The sequence below is a fragment of the Podarcis filfolensis genome (assembly GCF_964270895.1).
Source record: "Podarcis filfolensis genome assembly, chromosome: 8".
In the NCBI taxonomy this organism is placed as follows: domain Eukaryota; kingdom Metazoa; phylum Chordata; class Lepidosauria; order Squamata; family Lacertidae; genus Podarcis; species Podarcis filfolensis.
Genome location: NC_139611.1, coordinates 38,443,835 through 38,465,797, shown reverse-complemented (window position 1 = coordinate 38,465,797; position 21,963 = coordinate 38,443,835). Strand labels below are relative to the sequence as shown.

The 21,963-nt window shown below is 44.3% G+C and overlaps 1 protein-coding gene across 1 annotated transcript; it reads left to right on the top strand.

Annotated features, from left to right (window-relative positions):
• Positions 1–1,713: 1,713 nt before the first annotated feature.
• Positions 1,714–20,126, top strand: COTL1 (coactosin like F-actin binding protein 1). The gene is made up of 6 exons (XM_083629798.1): positions 1,714–1,816; positions 1,984–2,232; positions 2,402–2,480; positions 2,922–3,004; positions 13,945–14,102; positions 18,503–20,126. Exons 3-6 carry the CDS (start codon positions 2,404–2,406, stop codon positions 18,611–18,613), a joined length of 429 nt encoding a protein of 142 aa, XP_083485924.1. The 5' UTR covers positions 1,714–1,816; positions 1,984–2,232; positions 2,402–2,403; the 3' UTR covers positions 18,614–20,126.
• The last annotated feature ends 1,837 nt before the right edge of the window (positions 20,127–21,963 follow it).

The following is a 21,963-nucleotide window of genomic DNA, read 5'->3' as shown; positions in this document are numbered from 1 at the left end:
AGATTAGATGATGTTTGTGAGAACATGTGTTAGCTGATGTTGCGTGTCATCCTAAATTTTCCAGTGTGTTTTCCCCATCACTTTCCATATCACAAAAAGTCCAGCCTTATGGCAGATGCAGGTTTGTAGGCACGACCTCTCTGCAGACTGTAATTGCATGACCAGAGATTGCTGATATGTGACTGAGTCCCACCCTAAAATGTGACAGTCTGAAAGCGTGTTAAGAAGAGGCAGTGATCAGACTTTGGCTGGTTATACACATTAGCAGCTTCAAACTTCTTTTCTTCTTCAATTCAAAGCTGGCTTGGACGTAGGAAACACATCCACATGAAGCATTTCATTAAACAATTCCAAAACAGGATACAGGATAGATGTGGATTGTGGTTAATGTCATGTGTACATCGCTTCCCAAATCAGCAGTGGGGGCACATTGGATGCAGAGCAAACATGAGCGTGTACACAGCCTTTGTTAAGTTAAAGGCACTAGCTGGGACTGATAAGTATCTCTTTGCAGGACTAAATAATACAGCAATTACTAACTGGAGATGGTAACAGAAGGCATGCCTCCTCTGCCCCTCCCCTGACTAGAGGTGATGTCATTATAAGAAAACAACAGACCAGGAGCTGGTTTTGTCTTGAACCTCAGCTGGCCTGAATCCAAAGCTATGGCTTTGAAGGATGCCGTAGAAATATTAAGAATGTTGTGGCCCACAGGCCCAATTTTGCATCAGGTTCTGGTAGACTTAGTATAAAAACAAATATAACATTTCAAGGGATAAGGTCTGATGTCAAGAGGTTGGGGGAGGCCGTCAAGAGCAAAAAAGTTTAGTAACAGGCCAAGGTCTCTCTCACACATACACAGCAGTCAAGTTCGCAGCAAGGAAGCGGTCAAGAAGCTGGAGTAAGGAAATTGTTCTAGCAACTTTCTTCTTCGTTCCTGTGAAAAAAGGCTTGTTAATCACAGTGGGACTTCCTTTGGGGAAAAACATGCATAGGGTTAGGCCAGCCTTTCCAGAACAAAGACCCACTACTTCAGATAACTTCTGCAGCTGCTGCGTGAGAATTATATTATAATAAATTCAATTCTGATAAAGGGCACTGTTTATTTGCCTATTCTCTCTCCCCGTGAACTACCAGCCATTTATCATACCTTCAGCCTTTTGTTCTTTTGTTGTTGTCAGTATTCCAAACATTGTTAAGCCTTCTTGTCTCTTGACAATGTGCAAAGGTCGCATTCAGTGCTATTCATAGTAGACACACTGAAGTTAAGGGATATGACTTTCAACGGGTCTTCGTTGAATGGATGCAGCCCTTGTGTGAACAGTACAGAAAACTGGTCTAGCGTTCAATTCATTATGAAAAAAAATTAGGGGGAGGGGATGTGTTTAAGGATTGGGCTTAACGGGCTCCCGTACAGTCAAGGGACACCCCTGCCCCAGCTTGCGCCAGAGCACATATCCTCTCCCCCCAACTCTTGTCACACTTTGTGCTCCAGCCAGAGATTGGTTAGTTGCCATAGCAACCTCTGCACGACATCCAAAGGACAGCTCTAAGAACCATCAGGGTCTACTTAGGCAAATCCCAAGTCAGTGGATATAATTTTATAGACCCACATAAACACATCAGGTCTACTTAGACAAATCCCAAGTCGGTGAATATTATACGCACGTACATTATATATATATATGCATGCGTTTCAAAGACTTCCTACGTCTTTTGCAACACAGACACACACACCCCAACCTATTGCATCACCGCACAGAAATCCTAGCAATGCTTTGCAGAACAGAAAAGACACAGTCGGCTGGAGTAGGCGGTAAGGAAAAGACCACTCGGTTTCAGAGAGAGAGAGGGGGGTGTTTCGTAAAGGAGCAGAAGGTGGGAGGGAAAGGGCACCCCCCCGCCTCCTCGTGACAAAGGGACCAATAGAGTCGCGCCAGACGTAGGCTGAGCTTTTCTTTTTCTTCCTTTCTTCTCCGCCAGGCAGCGAAGGGGTTAAAAGCAGGATCTGCTCTGACTGATCATTTTCAGCGAGGCTGTGCGAGCAGGACCGCATGAGCAACTGCAGCAGCAGCAGCAGCAGCAGCAACCGGCTACATCAGCAGCAAACCTTTTCCTTTCTCTTTCCTTTGGACTTTTACCAATCGGCTCCTGGGAGCGGATCCGAGCAGCCGCTCTGAATGAGAGGGTCGTCTCCTTGGGGTTCTTTTCAAGTATCTTAAGCCTATATCGGTGAGGGGGAGCATTATCGGTATTACTATTAAATTTAAATATATATAAATATATTATTATTCGTCCGGATCCCATCTTTGCATTTGCCCACCATCCCTGGAATCGTGAGAGAGGAGCCTCCCCCTCCACCCCGCGCCCCACTCTTCATAAAGAAGTTTTTCCTCAACAGAAATGGCAACGAAAATCGACAAAGAGGCGTGCAGAGAAGCGTACAATCTCGTGAGGGACGACGGCACGGATGTCAACTGGTAAGGCGCAGCGTTAGACTTGGGGTGAAAATAATAATGACGATTAAAGACCAGTGCAAATATAACAGAGAGACAAAAGAAAGGTATCTTGGGGGCGGGGGGGGCGAGCGATCTCTTAAGCTTTACCACACCCCTTGGCTTAAAGACTGAAGCAGACGCCCGTGGACTTCAGCCTTGCTCCATGTGCCCATATCCTTGACTGGTGGATATAATCACTGGCAAAAAGCATGCAGTTATGATGAATGCCCCAGAGGTTAGCATTAGGCCGCTTATACACTGATGGGGAAGATTGGAAGTTGGGAATCACATTACTCATTCCCCCCTCCCCCCTGTGTCCAGTGTGTGGTCCATTGTGTGTGTGTGTGTAGGAATTTTTTTCCAGAGTCAAACTGCAAATACCACATATTAAACGATGCTTTTTCCTCCCCCCACTTCTCCAAGGGTGACGTTTAAGTACGAAGGATCCACCATCGTCCCAGGGCACCATGGAGCCGATTATGAGGAGTTCATCAGGCAATGCACAGGTAAGAAGAGGGGAGATGTACTGTACTTTCTTCCGAAGATGACCTCATAGGGTTGGGGGTGGGGAAAGGAATACAAAAGGCTGAATGAGAGGTGAGCTGTGGATTGCAAATGGTTTTTACATCCCCCAAATGTCTCATTCCTTCAAGATAGTTTGAATGTCTGGCTTTTTACATGATCTCACCCTGGATGTCTAAGCAGCCCAGTGGAATGATCTCATTCAGCTAATCCCTCTTTTGTTTCACCCTTGGCTTAAGTTGGGGAGGGGATTCCTCCCCCCCTCCAAGAACAATTTCTTCCTTTCTTCAGGAAATGTTCTCCTTTTCATTGCTGGAGTGTAAATGGTGAATTCTCTTTACTAGGGGCATCTTTTTCTTGTAGGGGGAAACATCTTAAAAGATAATGCAATTAAAGTGTAAAGCAAATGGAGTTTTGTTTTAAACCTATCCCCCCCAAAAAACTTCAAACTAATGATGGCAGCTTTTATTACTTTTTTCCATTGGTGACCCCCTCCTATCTCTCTTTTTGGTCTTTTTAAAGTTATAAACTTTCACCCAAGAACCAGCAATCTTTTGGGGATGAGAAGGCAATGAATGTAGAATCCAAAAACTGTTGTATTAATTAATTCAGCAATCCACCCATTTTTTTTATTTATTTGATTTTTTAAAAAACCCTGATCACGCCCCCTCCCAGATAGAGAGAGAGAGAGAGAGAGAGAGAGAGAGAGAGAGTGTGTCTCCCAGAATCTTATGAATCACAGTGATGCCTTCAGGCTTACAATCTGAGAAGACATGCCATAAAAGGAAAATGAGTTGGAAAGGAGAAGGAAATAAGCTTTGTTACAAGAGGCTGGAGGATGGTGGGCTTTTTTGTTTTGGGCTGTTGTTGTTTTTTTTTACAGGAGGTTATACCTTCTTGCTTGCATCCCTTTTGTGCTTATGGAGCAGCTTCCTCTGTTGAAACACCATCAAAGTCCTAAGCACACATTCCCTCTCTTCGTGCATCTGTGCATACATGGAGCTCTGTGTGAATATTTTGTGGCAGTGGTGGGTTCTGGAGCAAGAGAAAGCTCTGAAAATGAAATACACTGCAACTTTTTAAAATAAAAATAAATTCATACATTTATACCCCAACTTCCTGTTACCACGCCTCCATGTAAGCTTATAAAACCAGCATATTGCTGCAGTGCTAAGGAGCAGAGCCCACTAGGTGCAATGGAACTTCCTTCTGAGTAAACATGTATAGGGTTGAACTATTTATAAAATAAACAAGAAACTATTTATAAAAGAAATAAGGAACTGTTTATAAAAGAAATAAAATAGTTTATTTATAAAATAGTTATAATATTTCTTTAATTAAAAAAACCAAAAAACCTAAAATCTATCCAGCTACACAATCCAGTAAAAGAAATGGCAGAAGCAATGGGATAGCAATTAGGGTAACACAATTATCTATAAGATGCTCAAGAAACCAGCAGATTGTCCACACTTCTGCTTGTCCTGTGCCTAGGACTTGAGGGGTTTTCTGCTTGTCCAACTGCTTTCCTCCAGGAAAACTGCTCTTTATTGTTGAATCTGAGCAAACGTCAATCCGCTGAAAACCCCATTGACATTTCCTCCAATTCAGCAGTAAAGAGCGGGTTTTCCTGGAGGAAAGCGCTGGGACAAGCGCAAGTGTGGACGAGCGCTTTGTCGGTTATGAGTTGGCATATAAAAGATAGATCGGTCAATGCTAAATGAATATTTCTGGGCAGCTATTTCATGACCAGGGTACCACATGGAAAAGGCCCTGCCTCTGCTCTTCAGCAGATGCACCTGTATTAATATTAGTGTTATTAATTTGGTTTATTTAATTACTCCAGTGTACCTAGAGTGTATAGAAGAGAAGGCAGTCCTTCAGATACCATTTAGAGCTAGCTGGAATGTTGGGCTCACAAGATATTGGGGAAGTGATTCAGACAAGTTGCTTTGTATGCATTTCAGATCAAAAGACTTGTGTCTTAAAATACAGCTGGACACAGTCTTAGAGAGTGTGTCAATTGAACTTCTATGAACTTTTGGGTCACCTGCTTCCAGGGGGCTTTTTATATATAAATTCAGCTGTGAAACAGAGGGCCTCACAGCCTTCTGGGCAACCTTCTAAGGGCCACATGCCAGAGGTGGGCGGGGCCAGAAGCAAATGTGAGCACATCAGCCAATGGAAATTGTACAGTAGGCTGGTTTCTAGGCACATGCAACACACCCCTCTTTCTCCTCCATCCAGGTAAGCAAGAAACATCATCAGAGTTCAAGGACACATTCCACCATGCAGAAGCCATTGGGGGGCCATGAGGGGTGTGGCCTGGGGGCATTTCTGATGACCAGGGAAAGAGGCCTGGTGGGGCGCATTCAGCCCTGCAATATTGGCTAGATACCAAGACACATTGCGCCAGGACCTCTAAAATGGAAAGAAAGAATAACGTCTTGCTTTGCAGAGGAAAGTGAAATTGGAACAGACAGTCCAGAGGATTCCTTATCTAGATAGAGCCCTATGCGAGTGTTCGTGTGTGGCTCAGAGTGCTGGGGAGAGAGCAGGTGTGTGCCTGCTAGCTCTGCTCCCCACCTGCTGTTCCAGTCATCCTACACAACTTGGAGGGCAGCGAGCTGAAAAAACAGGGAACAGCCTGTACTTGCGGAGGCTCCCCCTGCTCATTTTATAAGAACCAGGGTTCAAAAATGTACAGGGAGACACCATGAGTGACAGGAGGCTTCTCCACTGCAGCCACCCTCCAACTTGTGAAGGACAACACGGGTGGAGCCAGAACATTTGCGAACACCAGAATAGGGATTTTGTATCAGTCACACATCAATCTGCAAGGAGGAGTGAGCTGTTTTGTTTGAGTCACACACACGTAAGGATCACTGAGTCACAGCATCTTTGATTTGGCTGGGAGAAAACTGATTTGGATTTGCAGATTGGGCAACAGAGCTGATGTGGTCTTGGGAGCCGCATGGCTCAACTGTGTGCTTCCTTCTACAGTATCATAATACCTACTCAGCCTACATGTTTGTAGGAAGATGGAGTTGTATATGATGCTTGTACTCAGAGCAGACCCACTGAAATTCATGGGCATGAGACTTAATGTAGGGCACTTCCAGATTGTGACTTTTTCAGGTGGGATAGTCAGTCACATAGGTGATTTGGATAGCGTTGCACAAGAAGTGGTGTTGCTTCCTTTTTTGCACTGGAAAGTGTGGAATGCAACATTGTCTAACCTCCCTGCACACAAATCAGAATGCATATTCAATAAACAGGTTGTCTGGAAGTGAACTGAGGTCCATCAGTTTCAATGGGTCCACTCCGAGTTAAAACTTAGTTGGAATACAACCCAATATTGCAAAAAAGATGTTCACTCTCCAGTGTTCTCTCTTTTCCAAAGTCTGCACAGAACTTCATATTGCTTGCAGAAGGCGGGGGGGGGGCACATGCACCATGAAGCAAACTTGCCCACAAAATTATCCCAACCTCCAAGTATTGCATCTTGAGCCTGAACAATTTCCTTATTAACTTCCTCTGTTTATTTGCAGAGCTGTACATTGTGTTTGGCTCTGTTTTTTTCCATCTGGGAGGCAGTCAGTGGTTCTTGCTTGTCTTTAGATTTAGAATAACAAAGCAGAAGCAGAATGGCTCAGCAGGAAAGCAGAAAAGATGTGTGTGGCTTTGTCAGAGAATGAATGACTTTGTATGAATCTTTTGAGGAATGGCTTCATGTGCATCTGTTTATTCAGGCAGGCGGTTGGGTTTCCCCCTCCTTTCCCCAGCCAATAACCTTTGGAGGGGGTGTCACCCCCTTCTTATGGGGCATCAGTTCACATGAAGAGAGACAAACAGCACAACCTTGCAAGGAGAATTTGCCTCCCAAATGCTGTGTGTTTGCTGTGAGGAAATGTTTTCATTCCGAGGGCCACATTCGACTCTAGGTAACCTCCTGTGGGCCACATGCTGGTGGTGGGTGGAGCAAGTGGCAAAGTGGGTAGAGCAGGGGTCAGCAAACTTTTTCAGCAGGGGGCCGGTCCACTGTCCCTCAGACCTTGTGGAGGGCCGGTCAATATTTTGAAGAAAAAAATGAACAAATTCCTATGCCCCACAAATAACCCAGAGATGCATTTTAAATAAAAGCACACATTCTATTCATGTAAAAACACCAGGCAGCCCCCACAAATAACCCAGAGATGCATTTTAAATAAAAGGACACATTCTACTCAAATAAAAACACACTGATTCCCAGACCACCCGTGGGCCGGATTGAGAGGGCAATTGGGCCGGATCTGGTCCCCGGGCCTTAGTTTGCCTACCCATGGGGTAGAGTAACAGATGCCAATTTTGCCATGGTGCAGGAGGGTAGTTTCAACACACACTCAAACATGCATGAGGAGAGAGCGAGGAAGTTCCCCATGGAACAGCCAAAAATCATTGGATACTGTCCTGCGCCTACTTTACTGTTTTTTGCTTTGGGTGGAATTGGGGTGGTGGTCAAAGTAGGCCCCCAAACTGAAAGTTAGGCACTCCTGGGTCAGGCCATTAGGTATAGCATGTGCTACAATGAAAAATCATAGACTTATAGGATTGCAGAGTTGGAAGGGACCCTAAGGGACATCTATTCCAAACCCTGCAATGCAGGAAGTACAGCTGAAGAATCCCTGACAGATGGTCATCCAATCTCTGTTTAAAAACCTCCAGTGAAGGAGTGTCCACCCTCTTCTGAGGTAGCCCAGTCCACTGTCAAACAGCTATTCCTGCCAGGTTTCTAATCTTTAGTTAGGATTTCCTTTCTTGTACTTTGAATCCATTGGTTCTGGTCCTACCCTCTGGAGCAGCAGAAAACAAGCTTGTGCCATGTGACAGCCCTTTAGATATTTGAAGATGGCTCTCACATTCTCCTTCTTAGAGCATGTTACATCCATGCCTCTCATATGCACAGCATCTGTCTTTCTGGTGGCTTTCAGATGGGTTCCCTCCCCTTCCTCCCCCGAAAAATAAAGGAAATGGCTAGAATGTGTTTGAAGCTAGTGTGCAATCAACCCCATCCTGTTTCAAGAACTCCTCTTGCAGGGCCTGGATGGCTCTCTGTGGGCTCCTTGAGCCTTAACTAAGGATTTAATTCAAGGCTTTTGAGCCTGCTCCCTTTGGTCCATGAGGGATGGCATCCCTCCAGAGGCAGCATTAATAATGGGCATCTGTGAGCCATCAATCCACTTTGAAACTAGGGAAGGGTGCATTTCAGAAACGTCTGCGATAACCTTCAATGCCTTTCCATCATCCACTTTTTGTAAAAATAACACTTTAATGTACTTATAATTGAGGTTAAAAATGAGGTCACTAAGTGGGAAAAGATCTGATTTTATAGAGCACATTTTAAAAAAGAAAAGAAAGGACAGGGATTAGCCATCACTTGACATCTCCAGATTCAAGCTGTATTCTTATAGAAGGCATATTTTTTGGCCAACTTTATTGAGCTATAGCAGATTGTTATGGCTCTCTGTTGGAGTGGGAGGTTGGCCTGGCTGCAAGGTTCATTTGATTAAAAGCTTTTCAAATGACTGGAAAAAAATTCATTCATTTTTTTTAAAAAATGTTATCCTGCCACACCTTCCCTCACCTACCTGGGAGTGAGACTCATTCCACTGGATCCAGATTAACTCAGTTGACCTTAAGTCAACTCATTGATTTCAGCAGGCACTAAGTCATGTATTACTTAATACTAGGACTTAGAGACGTTCAATGAAGCTGAATGTTGGAAGATTCAAGACAGACAAAAGAAAATACTTCTTCATACAGTGCATAGTTAAATTATGGCATTTGCTCCTATTGGATGTTGCGATGGCTACAGAATTGGATGGCTTTAAAAGGAGAATGGACAACCTCCTGGAGGATAAGGCTATCAATGGCTATTAGTCATGATTACTGTGTAGTGCCTGCACTATCAAAAGTATTATGTTCTGAATACCTGCTCTATACTGGGAAGCGTGGATAGGCACTTATGTCCTAGTCATAGGCTTCCCATGGGGCATCTGGTTGGCCACTGTGAGAACAGAGTGCTGAACGAGATGGGCTATTGGCCTGATCCAGCAGGGCTCTTCTTATGTTCCTAACTTGTCCCATTGAATTCAAAGGGAACTCAAGGTTTTAACTCGATGGGGCACTGGAAGAAGCTTCCCATACAGAAGTTTGCTTGTTAATTATTTCATTTCGGTACTGCTCTTCAAAAAAGAAAAAAGAAAAGTGAAGTGGTTCACAAATAATAGCATAAAATAGATAATTTGTTGTTGTTTAGTCGTTTAGTCGTGTCCGACTCTTCGTGACCCCATGAACCACAGCACGCCAGGCACTCCTGTCTTCAAATAGATAGATAGTACACACAACTAAAACCAGCCTAGCTGAGAGTAATAATAATAATAATAATAATAATAATAATAATAATAATCAAAGAACACCAAGATAAATTGCGTTTTGTAGACCATTCCATCAGTTAGTGGTCTTCGTGACCTCCTTAGGTACTGGATAGCTCAGTTGGTTAGTGAGTGGTGCTGATAATGCCACAGTTGCAGGTTCGATCCCTGTATGGGACAGCTACAGATTCCTGCATTGCAGGGGATTGGACTAGATGATCCTCAGGGTCCCTTCCAACTCTACTATTATATGATTTCTGCCACACCAGCACAGTGACCCAAAGCCCTGAGTGAAGAGCTGCACCTCCAGCAATACATTGCCACAAAGAGGGTGCCACAACCAAAAAAAGCCTTCACTTGGGCCACCGCCCTTGGGCACTGCCCAGGGCTGTGACCACAAAGAGGGCTCCCTCCACAGAACTGAACTGGTGGACTGGCAAGTACTGAGAGAGGTGCTGGTCTATCAGTTACTTGGGCCAAACCATTTAGGGGATATTCAGCTGCTGCCAGCCAAGAGGGCCAGTTCAGCAGAAGGTCAGGGATGTTGTTAGGGTGTGGCACGCGGGCCCTGGAACTCCTAGCACTTCTCCCTCCTTTTCCTTTTTCTTTTAAAAAAGCTTTGCTTACAAGGCAACTTCTGGAAGTCAATCTAAACTTGGTCTCTGTATGTATAAAAGAACCTGTGCAAATTGTCTGCAAATTCGTGCCATGGTCCTGTGCCCTTGGGTCTTCTAAGGGCCTAGCGGTCGGCCCTTGATGCTCAAGAAGCCCAGCAGACCTCAATCATTCCAAAATGACTAGCTAAGATCTTTTACTGTGTGGCTTGATGAGGATCCTCTCCCACTCCTAAGGTCTGCAGCGGAAAGCTTTTGGCAGGAGGAAAATATGCAAGGGTTAATGGTTTACCCTTCGGTTTCTAATCTTCTCCCAACTTCTGCTTCTGCTGCCAGCCTCTCTTTTTCATGTTTACTTTAAAGGGTAAGCCTGTAAGAAAGAAAGAAGGAAGAAGAAGAAGCAGCAAGATGAACCCTCCTTATGGCAATGATTGTGGTTGCGTTTCTCATTGACAGGCTGTTCCTGTCTGCCTGCAAATCATTTCCCACCTCCACCCCCTCCTTTTCTCTCTGCCTTTGCAAAATGCACCTCCCTAGGCTGTCAGGCAGATGCCATTTCACTTGTTCCTCTGCTTCCCCAGTGGCCATCTGGAATTGGGTTTTGATTCTTCGTCAAATGCAAAATCTCTAATTGCAAGGCCGCCTTCTCAGAGACATTGTTTCCGTGAACACACAAACGTAAAGGCACGCACGCTTACGCTTTATTTTATTAAGATTTCTTAACTTGCCTTTCACTACAAGGTCCCAGGGCAGGCTGCAACAGTTTAATCTTATGCCTGTAAAAACAAGTACAGCCCTTCCAAGCAATAGTACAGGATGATACCATATCAGAGGTGGGCAGCTAATTTGTGTTTTTACTAGGACCCACCCTCCACCAACCAGAACCAGTGTAAAATAGAGGCTGGTGTGGATGGGAGGTGCATACACTTACAATGAACCATCAATATACTTCTAAACTACCTCTCAGTCCTTTCACACAAAAAATCCACTCCTGGTTTTCCTCCAACCTTTCTTTTAGCAGTTTGATTTATTAGTACAGTATTAGTTATTGACTTTGTTAACCTTTTAGAGTGAGAAATGCTTGCCTGATCTTCTGTAAATCACCAGGCTGGCAATTTTAGCTACTCTTACTTGGCAGTAAGCTCCATTTAACATAGTGGCACTTACTTCCAAGTAAACCACCTTAGGACAGCACTGTATTTTTTTTACCTGTCATTGCACTAGAACGGGGTAGCCCATCTGAGTTCCTCCAGATGTTGGGCTCCAACTTGTACCAGGCAGCATAACCAGTGTTCAGGGATTATGGAAACTGTAGTCCAGAGGGTACCACATTGGCTACATCTGCACTAGAATATTTCAGGTTTATTGGAATAAATTGTGATTCTGGGTGGTTGAGAATTGACCTGCCCACTCAGGAAACCAGTTTGGTGGAGAAGAAAAAGCCACCCTCTGATAAGTGAGCAATGAACTTTGGAAGAGCTGATTAAGTTGTGTGTCTTTTAGGTGTGAATTGCATGGTTACTCACTCATGTGCAAAGCAGCCGCAGAGTTTGCTTAGATGTCACTAGTCTGCAATCCTCAATACATCTGCTAGGGACTAAGTAAGCCTCACTGGACACAGTGGGACTTACTTCTGAGTAAAGACACATTGCGCTCTAAATCTCCTGGTCACATCACCACCATACATTTAAAGTGCATGGCTTCCTTGAAAGAATCCTGGGAACTATAGTTTGTTAAGTGAATTGTAGCTCTGTGAGGGGTGTGTGGATGTGAACAATGCCTGCTCATGAGTAGCAAAACAGCTTTTTGTTGATGAGTCTTAGGGCTGTTCCACACACACCAAACATTTAAAGCACAACCAATGCCTTGCAGGTTTGTTGTGTGAGAATTTTTTTTTTAAAAAAAAACTTCTAAAAGGAATCTTGGCGGGGGGGGGGAGTGTCTTCTATGGCTGCAGTCACACAGCAGGTCTCCCCCATTTTCACAATGTTTCCCTAATTCGAGCTCCCCCAAATTCCAGAAACACAGTAGCGTATCATGCTAGTTTAATGCTCATTTCTCTGTTGTTTGTTCCCAAATAAAATCTGTGTGCAAAGAACACATAAGTGAGTGCTAAACTTGTGCTATAGTTCGCTATGTTGAAGTGCCCATTATGTTCTCTGGAAGCTCAAAAAGAATATGGAAATTCAGAGTTAGGTAAACATCTTGAAAAGTGAATACTGTAAACTGCTGTGGGAAGGCAGCCTGTATTGGGTCCATTCATCCTGGCATTATCTGTGAGACTTCCCATTTTTTGTTTATTTTGGACCTCAGCAATGTATTTTCAGCTACCTGGCAAGGAAAGTGGCTTACCTCCCCTCACCCTGCCTGCTTTTTATTTTTTGCATGAGGACAGTGGCGTTTCCTCCTTCAAAGGGAAGTTGCTTTCTTACAAAAATACTTTGTTGCAAGCATTGCAGAAATGCCAGCCAACTGTGGAAGAGTGAATTAAACTCCTTTAAGGGCTGGTGGGGAGGAGGCTGGTACAGGGTGCTTGGGGCAGGTTGGAGGGGGGGGAAGGGAGAGAGGCTTCTATTAGGAATTTAGAGTGAGTTTAAGAAGAAGGTTGAAACTGCAGTCCTGCCCCATTGAAACCAATGGCACTTACTGCTAAGTAGACTTGCATACGATGGCACTGAGAGGTGGTAGCAGGGGCTGCAGCATCCTTCAAATATGTGAAGTATGTCTGTGTATATTATGTTTCTGCAAGAGCCTGTCGCACAAACCTTTGGTTTTCTAACCTTCTGGGAAAGGGGTGGGGAATCTTTTTCACCCTGAGGGTCACATTCCCTTGTGGGAAGCTTTCCGGGGGCCGCATGTTGCTGGTGGGTGTGGTTAGAGGAAAAAGATGTGGCTCTTTGTAGGCTACACTGCACACAAGTACACAAGTGCATCGTGCATTGAAAGCACATTCAATGCACGTTGCTCCCCCGACCCAAAGAATCCTGGGGGCTCTTAATTTCCCTCTCAGAGCTACAGTTCCACTTGTGACACATCATGCAGGGCCATCTTTAGCATATGCGCCGCCGGGGTGCAAAGGTCCACCCAGCGCCCCCAAATATAGTTTAGCTCCCACATTAACTTTTATTATGCTTATGTCCTGTGTAGCAGAGACCTAAGTACTGAGTAGTTAGTCAAAGAAAATGCTGACAATTAGCGAAAACAAACATTATTTTTTTTAAGATTTCTCTAAATGAGTTTGAACTGTAAGTGATGAAATTAAAATGCGCCATTGTGAATGACAAGTGCCGCTGCTGGGGCGGCGCCAGCGCATCTTTGGTCAATGAGCGCACAAAGTCGAAAGTCCTTTAGTGAAACAGTAGGTATACATTTTGTTAATACCCAGGTATATATGTATTTTGTTTTTCTAGCTTGATCAAAATTATTTATTATTTCATAACAGTTAAGAGCTTAGGTGGCTTCAGTGGTGGGCGTCTAGCACCCCCCAGAATTCGGTGCCCGGGTGCCCCGCACCCCTCATACCCCCAGGCAAAGACGGCCCTGACACCATGTACTGTATTCAGATGGTGTCAGAGCCAGGAAATGGATCCTCCAAAGAGGAGCTTAGCACTTTGATAGATTCATAGAGCACTAGGCAATCCTTAAGGAAGGGTTGGGGAATCTGCGGCCTGTTGGACTCCAGCTCCCATCATCCCAGGCTGTTGGCCATGTTGGCTGGGGCTGATGGGAGTTGGAGTCTGACATCTGGTGGGCCACAGGTCCCCCCCCCGTCCCTGCCTTAAGGTATCCTAGGTCCAGCCTCATTGCATCTGCAAGCTGTTTGGTTACACATTCTTCAGCTACTCTTATTTTACCCCACCAGCTTTGTAACCTTTCTTTTGTTTTTTTCTCCCCATCCAGATGACATTCGGTTGTTTGGCTTCGTCCGATTCACCACTGGCGATGCCATGAGCAAGAGAGTCAAGTTTGCCCTGATCACATGGATCGGTGAGAGTGTCAGTGGTTTGCAGAGAGCCAAAACTGGGACAGACAAGACTTTGGTTAAAGAAGTAGTACAGGCAAGTTTAACTATTACTAATATTAGTCATTGTATTGTTGTGTTTCTATACCGTAAGCCACCCTGTGACCCTTGGATGAAGGGGGCGGTATATAAATTTAACAAATAATAAAAATAAAAATAAAAATGGTAGTAGTATCCCTACTCGTGTGCCTTTCACAACAGTCTGTATTTACATATGTGTAAGGGGATATGTTTGCATGAACATCCTCATGCATGATCTACATATTAGACTTGATGTTCCCCCTCCACTTGGTAATGGGCCCCCTGGATCCCCAGGTCCTGGAAGTGTATCCATTTCCCCTTTCTCCCGTCTCCATGCTTTGTGGAGAGCATTTGGCTTGACAGCGAAATTGAGGAGGCTAGAGCTATACTGGCAACTTGGAGTATCTTGCCTTTGACAATGTTGAATTTTACATCTCCTTGGCATTCTCCTTTAGTCTCCAAAACGTATTTAAGTTACTTTATCTGCTGCTTCTTACCATGTAATGTGCATAATGGCAAACCATGGTTTAGCATTAAGTCACAGGCATGCATACTTCCCTCCTTTCCCCCTTCTCTACCAGGTCCATGAGAAGGAGATCAAGTGCTGCTACTTCTGTTTTGGATTAATCACAGTTTAATGTGACGACTGGACCCTAAAGTGTGGCTAATCTTAGCTACAGTTAGTGAAAACAATCCAGCCTCACAAACTGTGGTTGGCTTGCTTCCACTAACCACATTTAATACTTCTCCCAGTTCATATATCATGATAAGCTTGTGACCACACCAGAGGAGGAAGAAAGGTGCAGACCCGCTGTAACACTTCTTACATTGCCAAACCATGGGTAGTGATGATAATAATAATAATAATAATAATAATAATAATAATAATAATAATAAAAAATTATTATTTGTACCCCGCCCATCTGGCTGGGTTTCCCCAGCCACTTTGGGCGGCTTCCACAAGGACCAAAAATAAACTAAGATGTCACACATTAAAAACTTCCCTGAACGTTCCCTAATAGTGAATGTGGTGACGTCAAGATGTTGTGGACTAGTAACTCCCATCAGCCTCAGACAGAGATGATGGGATTTTTAGTCAATTACATCTGAAGGATAATTTGTTGGCTAAACCATGGCTTGGTGTTACAAGTGAACACAGCTTACGTTTTATTGTATTTTATTGTCTTATGTCATTTTATTGTGTTGTTGTTGTTGTATGCATGTATGTATTTTTTGGATGCATTTTTCCCCAGGATGCAATTTTTAAAAGATAAATTCAGGTTTCAAAAGACAGATCTCCTTACTATATATTTAACATGACTGCACACAATTCCATCTTTCCTGCGTTGTTCTGGGCAAACCAGTGAGTATCACTTGGCCAATCTTGTGCTGTCATATGAACACAGGAAGCTGTTTTACACGGAGTCAAGCCATTGGTCTATCTAACTCAGTGTTGTCTACACTGACTGGCAGGAGCTCTCCTAGGTCTCAGGCAGGAGTCTTTCTCCCAGTCTCGGGAGAACTTCCATCAACCCCAGCCGGCATGAACAGTGGTCAGGGATAATGGGAGCCATAGTCCTGAACATTTGGATGGTGCCAGGTTGGCTGTGTCCCTGCAGCCAACCAAAGGTCCATCTGATCTGAAGTTAAATCCGGTGCCTCTGAGCAAATTGCAAGGTAACCAGGCTTCCCTCTTTCTTTACCACTGAGTCATGGCCCTTTGATTCCAGAAGACTGGAAACACCCCAGATAATTTTATCTGACTGTTTGCAGGCTCCAGGGGCTGTACTTTCAGTCCAAACTAATTAACAAGCAAGCAGCTTTTAATAGTTAACTAGGATATAGGAACGGCCTCCTGTTTGACGTTGGACGGAAACAGGAAAACAGTGGTGTGTGTGCCTAATCCTTTCCTGATGGGAGTTCATCCTCCCACAGAATCAGCTGCAGTTGCTAATAAGCACAAGACAACTTGTCATTATTTCTTTTAAACACATCAGGGGCAAATTTCAGCCAAAGCTTCCAATATTTTGGAATTAACAGTATATGTTTGTAAACCACCCTTGTGATCCAAGGGTGAAGGGAGGTAAGCTAAAGAAACTTAATATATATATATATTTCCAAAAAATAACAGCAGCATTAAATACCCCAACCATTTAAAAGAAAGTAAAATCAAGTGTAACAATAAAGCAACAATATGACTAAAGTGAAACCAGCTGCAAAACAGCAAACTGTAGCAATAAAACAAGAAACCACCATAATATCTGTTAAAAGTCTGGAGAGATAAGCATGTAAGGGGAAGGGCTGTAGCTCAGTGGTTAGAGCACCTGCTTTTCATGCAAAAGGTCCCAGTTTTGGTTCCCAGCAGGGCTGGGAGAAACCCTCCTCCCATCTGAAACCCTGGAGAGCTGCTGTCAGTCAGCGCTGGCAGTACTGAACTAGATGAATGTCTCTGTATCAGGCAGATACTATGTTCCTATTCTTGAGATAGTGCTGAAAAGATCTAAAGATTCAGTGCTGGTTGAGGACATTCTACAGCCAGGGCACCACCACTGACAAAGCCCTGTTTCCATTTGCCACTCAACTACTTATGGGACAAGCGGTAAAAACAGAATGCAGTATCTTAAGGGCCCTTCAGCAACTCCAGCCAAAAAGCTGCAGAGTGCCCAAGAACTTGTATTTATTTATTTGGAATAGTCAAAGCACACCATCCCTATGGAAATCTCCCTAGAGAAGGAATGGGGGAACCTCTTTTAGCCCAAAAGGCAACCTTCCAGGAGGTGCTTGTTAGTGGTGGATGAGGCCAGAAGAAAAGTAGGCGCAATAATCATTTGGCCAGCAGATGATATTCCAGCCATGCAAAAGCCACAGGTTTCTACACACTTGATGCCACCAGAGCTTGTTTTACATAGCTGTTGTTTCAACGGAATGGAAATAGAGGAAGTCCAGTGAAGCTGTGCTTGTGTACACAGGACAGACCCCTTTCTAATTCAGAATATGGCATTTGCACATGTTCTTAATAGCCCCCCCAAAAAACAAGACTTCCAGATTAAGGAACCGTGGCGTCCCTTAGCAATTCTGATTCATTGCAGCAGTCAATGGATCAAATGAGAAATTCGGATGGAACATTTGCTGTCGGCTTCTCCACTTCATTGCACAGACTTTGCCTGCTGCCGCTGTTGTCTTTGTGAAGCGATTCAGGTTGTTGCTGCGTCCCGGCCTCCTGGCCTAAAATAAATGGCCATGCTTGTTTGTGGTGCCCATACGCTCTGGAACAAACACAAAGGCGGCAATTCATTCCTGGGGCACAGCCGAGGTCAGGATGGGAGGACAGAGAGGTGGGGGCAGAGAGGCGAGCTGAGAGGCTCTTGTCCTCAGAATGCGTGTCTCATGCCTGGAATTTAAGAGGAGCTAGAAACAATGTCTGTGCATCAAACAGAGGAGAAGGATTTTACGAGAAGCTGTGAGTGATGGTCCAGAGAAACAGACATGACCACCCTGCCTGGTGTCCTTGTAGCTTCTGATGCTCCAATGAACATGAGAACGGAGCCCTGCTGGATCCAATCAAGTGCCCCAACTAGTCCCACATGCTGCTTCCTATGGCAGCCAACCAGAAGTCTCTGGCAAGGCTTGTAGGCAAGAAACCACATGACATGCAGCAAGGTCAGCAAGAGGCAAGGGCCATAGCTCAGTGGTACAGCATCTGCTTTGCATGCAGAAGGTCCCAGGTTCAATCCCCGGCACCTCCAGGTAGGGCAGGGAGACATCCCTGTCTGAAACCCTGGAGAGTCGCTGCTAGTCAGTGTAGACAAGTGTCCTAAGTCCTGTGAGGACATTGTGGTGGTTGGCGGTCCAGATGAGGAAGTGTGGGAGGAGATCAATGTTTTAACCAGGCACTGAAAAACAACATACCTGAAATATTGTACAACTGCTTAATATTTTTTTTAAAAAAAAATATGAAGCAGTTTATTTATAAGAAAATAAATAATAAATACTAGGATACAGATTTAACTGGCACCAGGAACTCATCGGGCCACATCGGCCAGGGAAGGGCATTTTTCAGCCATCGTGCCGCTATAAAGAATGCTCCCAGTATTGGAGTTGCAGTCCAGTAACATCATAGGAAAATAGGAAGCTGCCTTATACCAGATCAGACCATTGGTTCATGTGGCTTAGTATGGTCTACACTGACTGGCAGCAGCTCTCCAGGGTTTCAGGCAAGGGACACTCCTAGCTCTACCTGGAAATGGCAGGGACTGGACCTGGGACCTTTTGCTTGCAATGCACATTCCTTGCCACTGAGTTAAGAATAGGGGTAGGGACCCTTACCCTAATCTCAGGCACAGAACGATTCCTATCACTGAAACGCTTGCACCGCCTCCCTCAATGAGCCTCATGCTTTGCTTTTGTCTCTTGCAGAATTTTGCCAAAGAGTTTGTGATCAGTGACCACAAGGAGCTGGATGAGGATTATATCAAGAGCGAGCTGAAGAAAGCTGGGGGTGCCAATTACGATGCTCAGGCAGAGTAATTGGGGGGGGAATGCACTGTGCCTCTCACAGCCACCTGCCTGCATCCAGAAGGGGAGGGAGGGGGGAAAAGCACAATGTATCTTCAAAATCAACACCGGGAGATGAATGGAGGCCAAGTGGGAGGACCAGCCTCCTTCGTCTTCTGCACCTTCAGAGTCCCTTCCTGCCTCCCAAAGTGGACATTGATTTTTCATTCCATCCAGTGAAACATCTCCTTCATACATGATCTCTCCTTTTTACATTATTGGGTGTTTCGTTTTTTTTAAAAAAGAAATTATTATTATTATTGTTATTATTGCTTATCTTTTGCTTTTAACAAATGCTACATGGGTACTGGGCTCCATAACACATTGGCTCTGAGACTTTCTTGACAACAGAGCATGTTGACATGTTCCAATCTCAATATCTCTTTGGCTGATCTGTTGTTGCTCTGGGAAGCCTGCAGTTGCAGCATAGGGTGAAAATATGCATTTTTAGTGATTTCACACTCGACCTTCCAACTCCCGGACAGAAGTGTTCCCAGGAGCAGTGCATGCAGTTAGCTAGGCACAGTCTGATCATATGCACACTTACTCGGAAGTAAATCTCATTGTGTTCAATGGGACTTGCAGTGCAAATCTATAATTGTCTGCTCAGAAGTAAGTCCCAATGTGTACAGTGGGGCTTACTCTTAGGAAAGTAGAATTGTAGAGTTGGAAGGAACCCTGAGGATCATCTATTCCAACCCCCTGCAATGCAGGAATATGCAGCTGTCCCATACAGGGATCAAACTTGCAACCTTGCCATTATCAGCACAAAATCCTAAGCAGGAAAGTAGATATAGGCATCAATTCTAAGCAAATTTTATGGGGAGTAAGCTCTAGTGAAATCAGCGAGACTTTGGTTCAGGTGAATACAATTGCAGCCTTTTCTGTCCTATATGGAACATGTTCTACTGAGTTCAGTGGGTTTTACTCCCAAGCAAGTTTGCAAACGATTGCAACCTTACAGCACAAACCTAAACATGTTTATTCAAAAGTAACTTCCTCTGAATTCAAGACGACTTATTCCTAGGCCCGTGTGTATAGGACCTCAGCTTTAGGCAGCAATCCTATGCACACTTAATTTACCTGGAAGAAAGCCCCATGACACAGCGGCACTTACTTTGGGATAAGCAAGCATAGGCTTGTGCTATTAGCAAGTTAGGAGGTTGGTGTTTTTTTTGTTTTTAAAGTACATTTTGTTCCCCAAGTCTCAGATCAACTCAAGCCAATGCCAGTCAAAATCACATGTTGAATCGAAATATCCAGAAGTGTTGAGTTCTAGTCATGAGAAGACATAAATCTATATTTCAGCTTTTAAAGGAACAAGAAGAAATATAATTTGCCTTAACAAAATTGCTTGGCTCTGTGCTATATATGGGTTCTCCCTCTCTTTTAAACAAAGTGCTTTGTTTTTATTGGATTTTTTTTAAAGGTTTGCTATAATAGCAGTAAACAAGGAAGAAGTAAAATATCTCCTCTTTTGATTGTACTGTTTTGTATCTCTGTGTGTGTGTTAATTATGCATTTGCATTTTGGATACTGTTGCATATAAGACAAAATATGCAATGGCATTGGCAACATTTGTTTGAAGGTGCCATTCTGTTTAAGTGTTGCAAGCTACCCCAATCTCTGAAGTGGTGCAAGATTCCAGGGGGTTCCAGGGTTTGTGTTTTATTTCGAATGAGGGACAGCTCAGAGTGTGGTGTCTTTATGATATATGGTTTATTTACACATTTATACAACCTGGGAGTAAATGCCAATGAATTCAATGGAAACATTTCCAAACCTATGATAGTCTCTTGCAGCAAAAACAACAAAGCACCTTGTGGCACCTGGAAGATGAAGAAATTTACATTTACGGTTTTTAGTCTTTTAGGTGCCACAAGTTTGGTTGAATTCGATAGGACTCACTTCCAAGTAGACATGCATAGGATGATTTTTATCAGGAATAGGGAATCCCTTTCCACTTGAGAGCCACATTTCCTGCGAGGCAACTTTCTGAGGGATGCTTGCAGTGGTGAGTAGGACCAGCAGCAAAAGTAGGTGGCAAAACAAAGGTAAATTTTAACTTTGTGTAGTCAACTGGTTTCTGCACACTCTCAACCCTGCCTTCCTTTTAGACAAGCAAGAGTTCAGGGTCTCATACAAGCCAGGCAGAGTTATCAAAGTTCAGGGTCTCATATAAGCCAGGCAGAAACACTTGGGGGGCCAAGCAGAGCCAGTGCGGGGCAAGGGTGTGTGGCCTGGGAAGAGGTATGAGAGCCAGGTGAGCCATGAGAGTCAAGAGGCCAGGTGGGTCAGATTCAGGCCCTTGTTCCTCATTCATGAAACAAACCATAGAGCTTTAGAGACACCTCTCTCTCTCTCTCCCCCCTCTCTCTGTCTGAATTCTTATAATCCCTAAGTAGTAACCAGAGAAAGAAGTTAGGAACCACATCAATGCAGTGCTGGACAGAGATTCTTCTGGGTTATACAATTTTCCCCTTCTTTGCCCTCCATCAATAAGGTGTCCCCAGTGAGGTTGTGTCTCTCGAGAATTTCAGAGTTGTGGAAAAAGTCACAATGATCCAAAATGGTGGAAATTGTGTCCTCTGTGGCATAAAGCAATGAAAGCAGCAAAAACAAGGAAAAGGAGGAGAGAGACCCCTGCCCTTCAGAACCTTATATTCTAAAAGTTGACAGTGTGGGTTGGGGACGGGAAAGGGAAAGGGGGAATGATCAAGAAGTGGGGAGCAATGGAAGGACAATTGAAGTGACGACTTTACCCTCCCTTGGGTCACTATCTTTTTGCAAAGTTTCATCAGAACCCTATGTATGTTTAACTCAGAACAAAGTCTTCCAGGACTTCTTCACAAGTGCATTATTACTGCTGCCTTTGCCTCATTCACGCAACAGCCTTTCAGGGTTGGCCACTGATGTGTCCCTTTCAGAGTCAGCCAAATGACATCTACTCTCATCTATGGGCAGCCTTACCCCCGCAAGAGCTTTCATGGGCACTCAGGTGCCATGTGTGCTCTAGGGCTGGCTTCTTCAAGGAATTAAATGCTGGAGGGAACTCTGCGTGCCTGGCTGCTGAGACACTTCGCTTCCTGCATTCCTCTTGCTAAGCATCTATGTGCCAGTGCACCATGAACTCATCAGTGCAACTCCTCCGGTGTTCAGGGGTGCTGAGCAGATGCCTGGCCGTCGGATGAACTGAGAAAAGGGCTTGGCTGTGTACATACTACTTTTAAAGCGCATCTTCACCCCACCCGCCAAAAGAAAAATAATCCTGAAAAGTTTAGTTTGTTAAGGGTGCTGGGAATTGCAGCTCTGTGAATATAAAC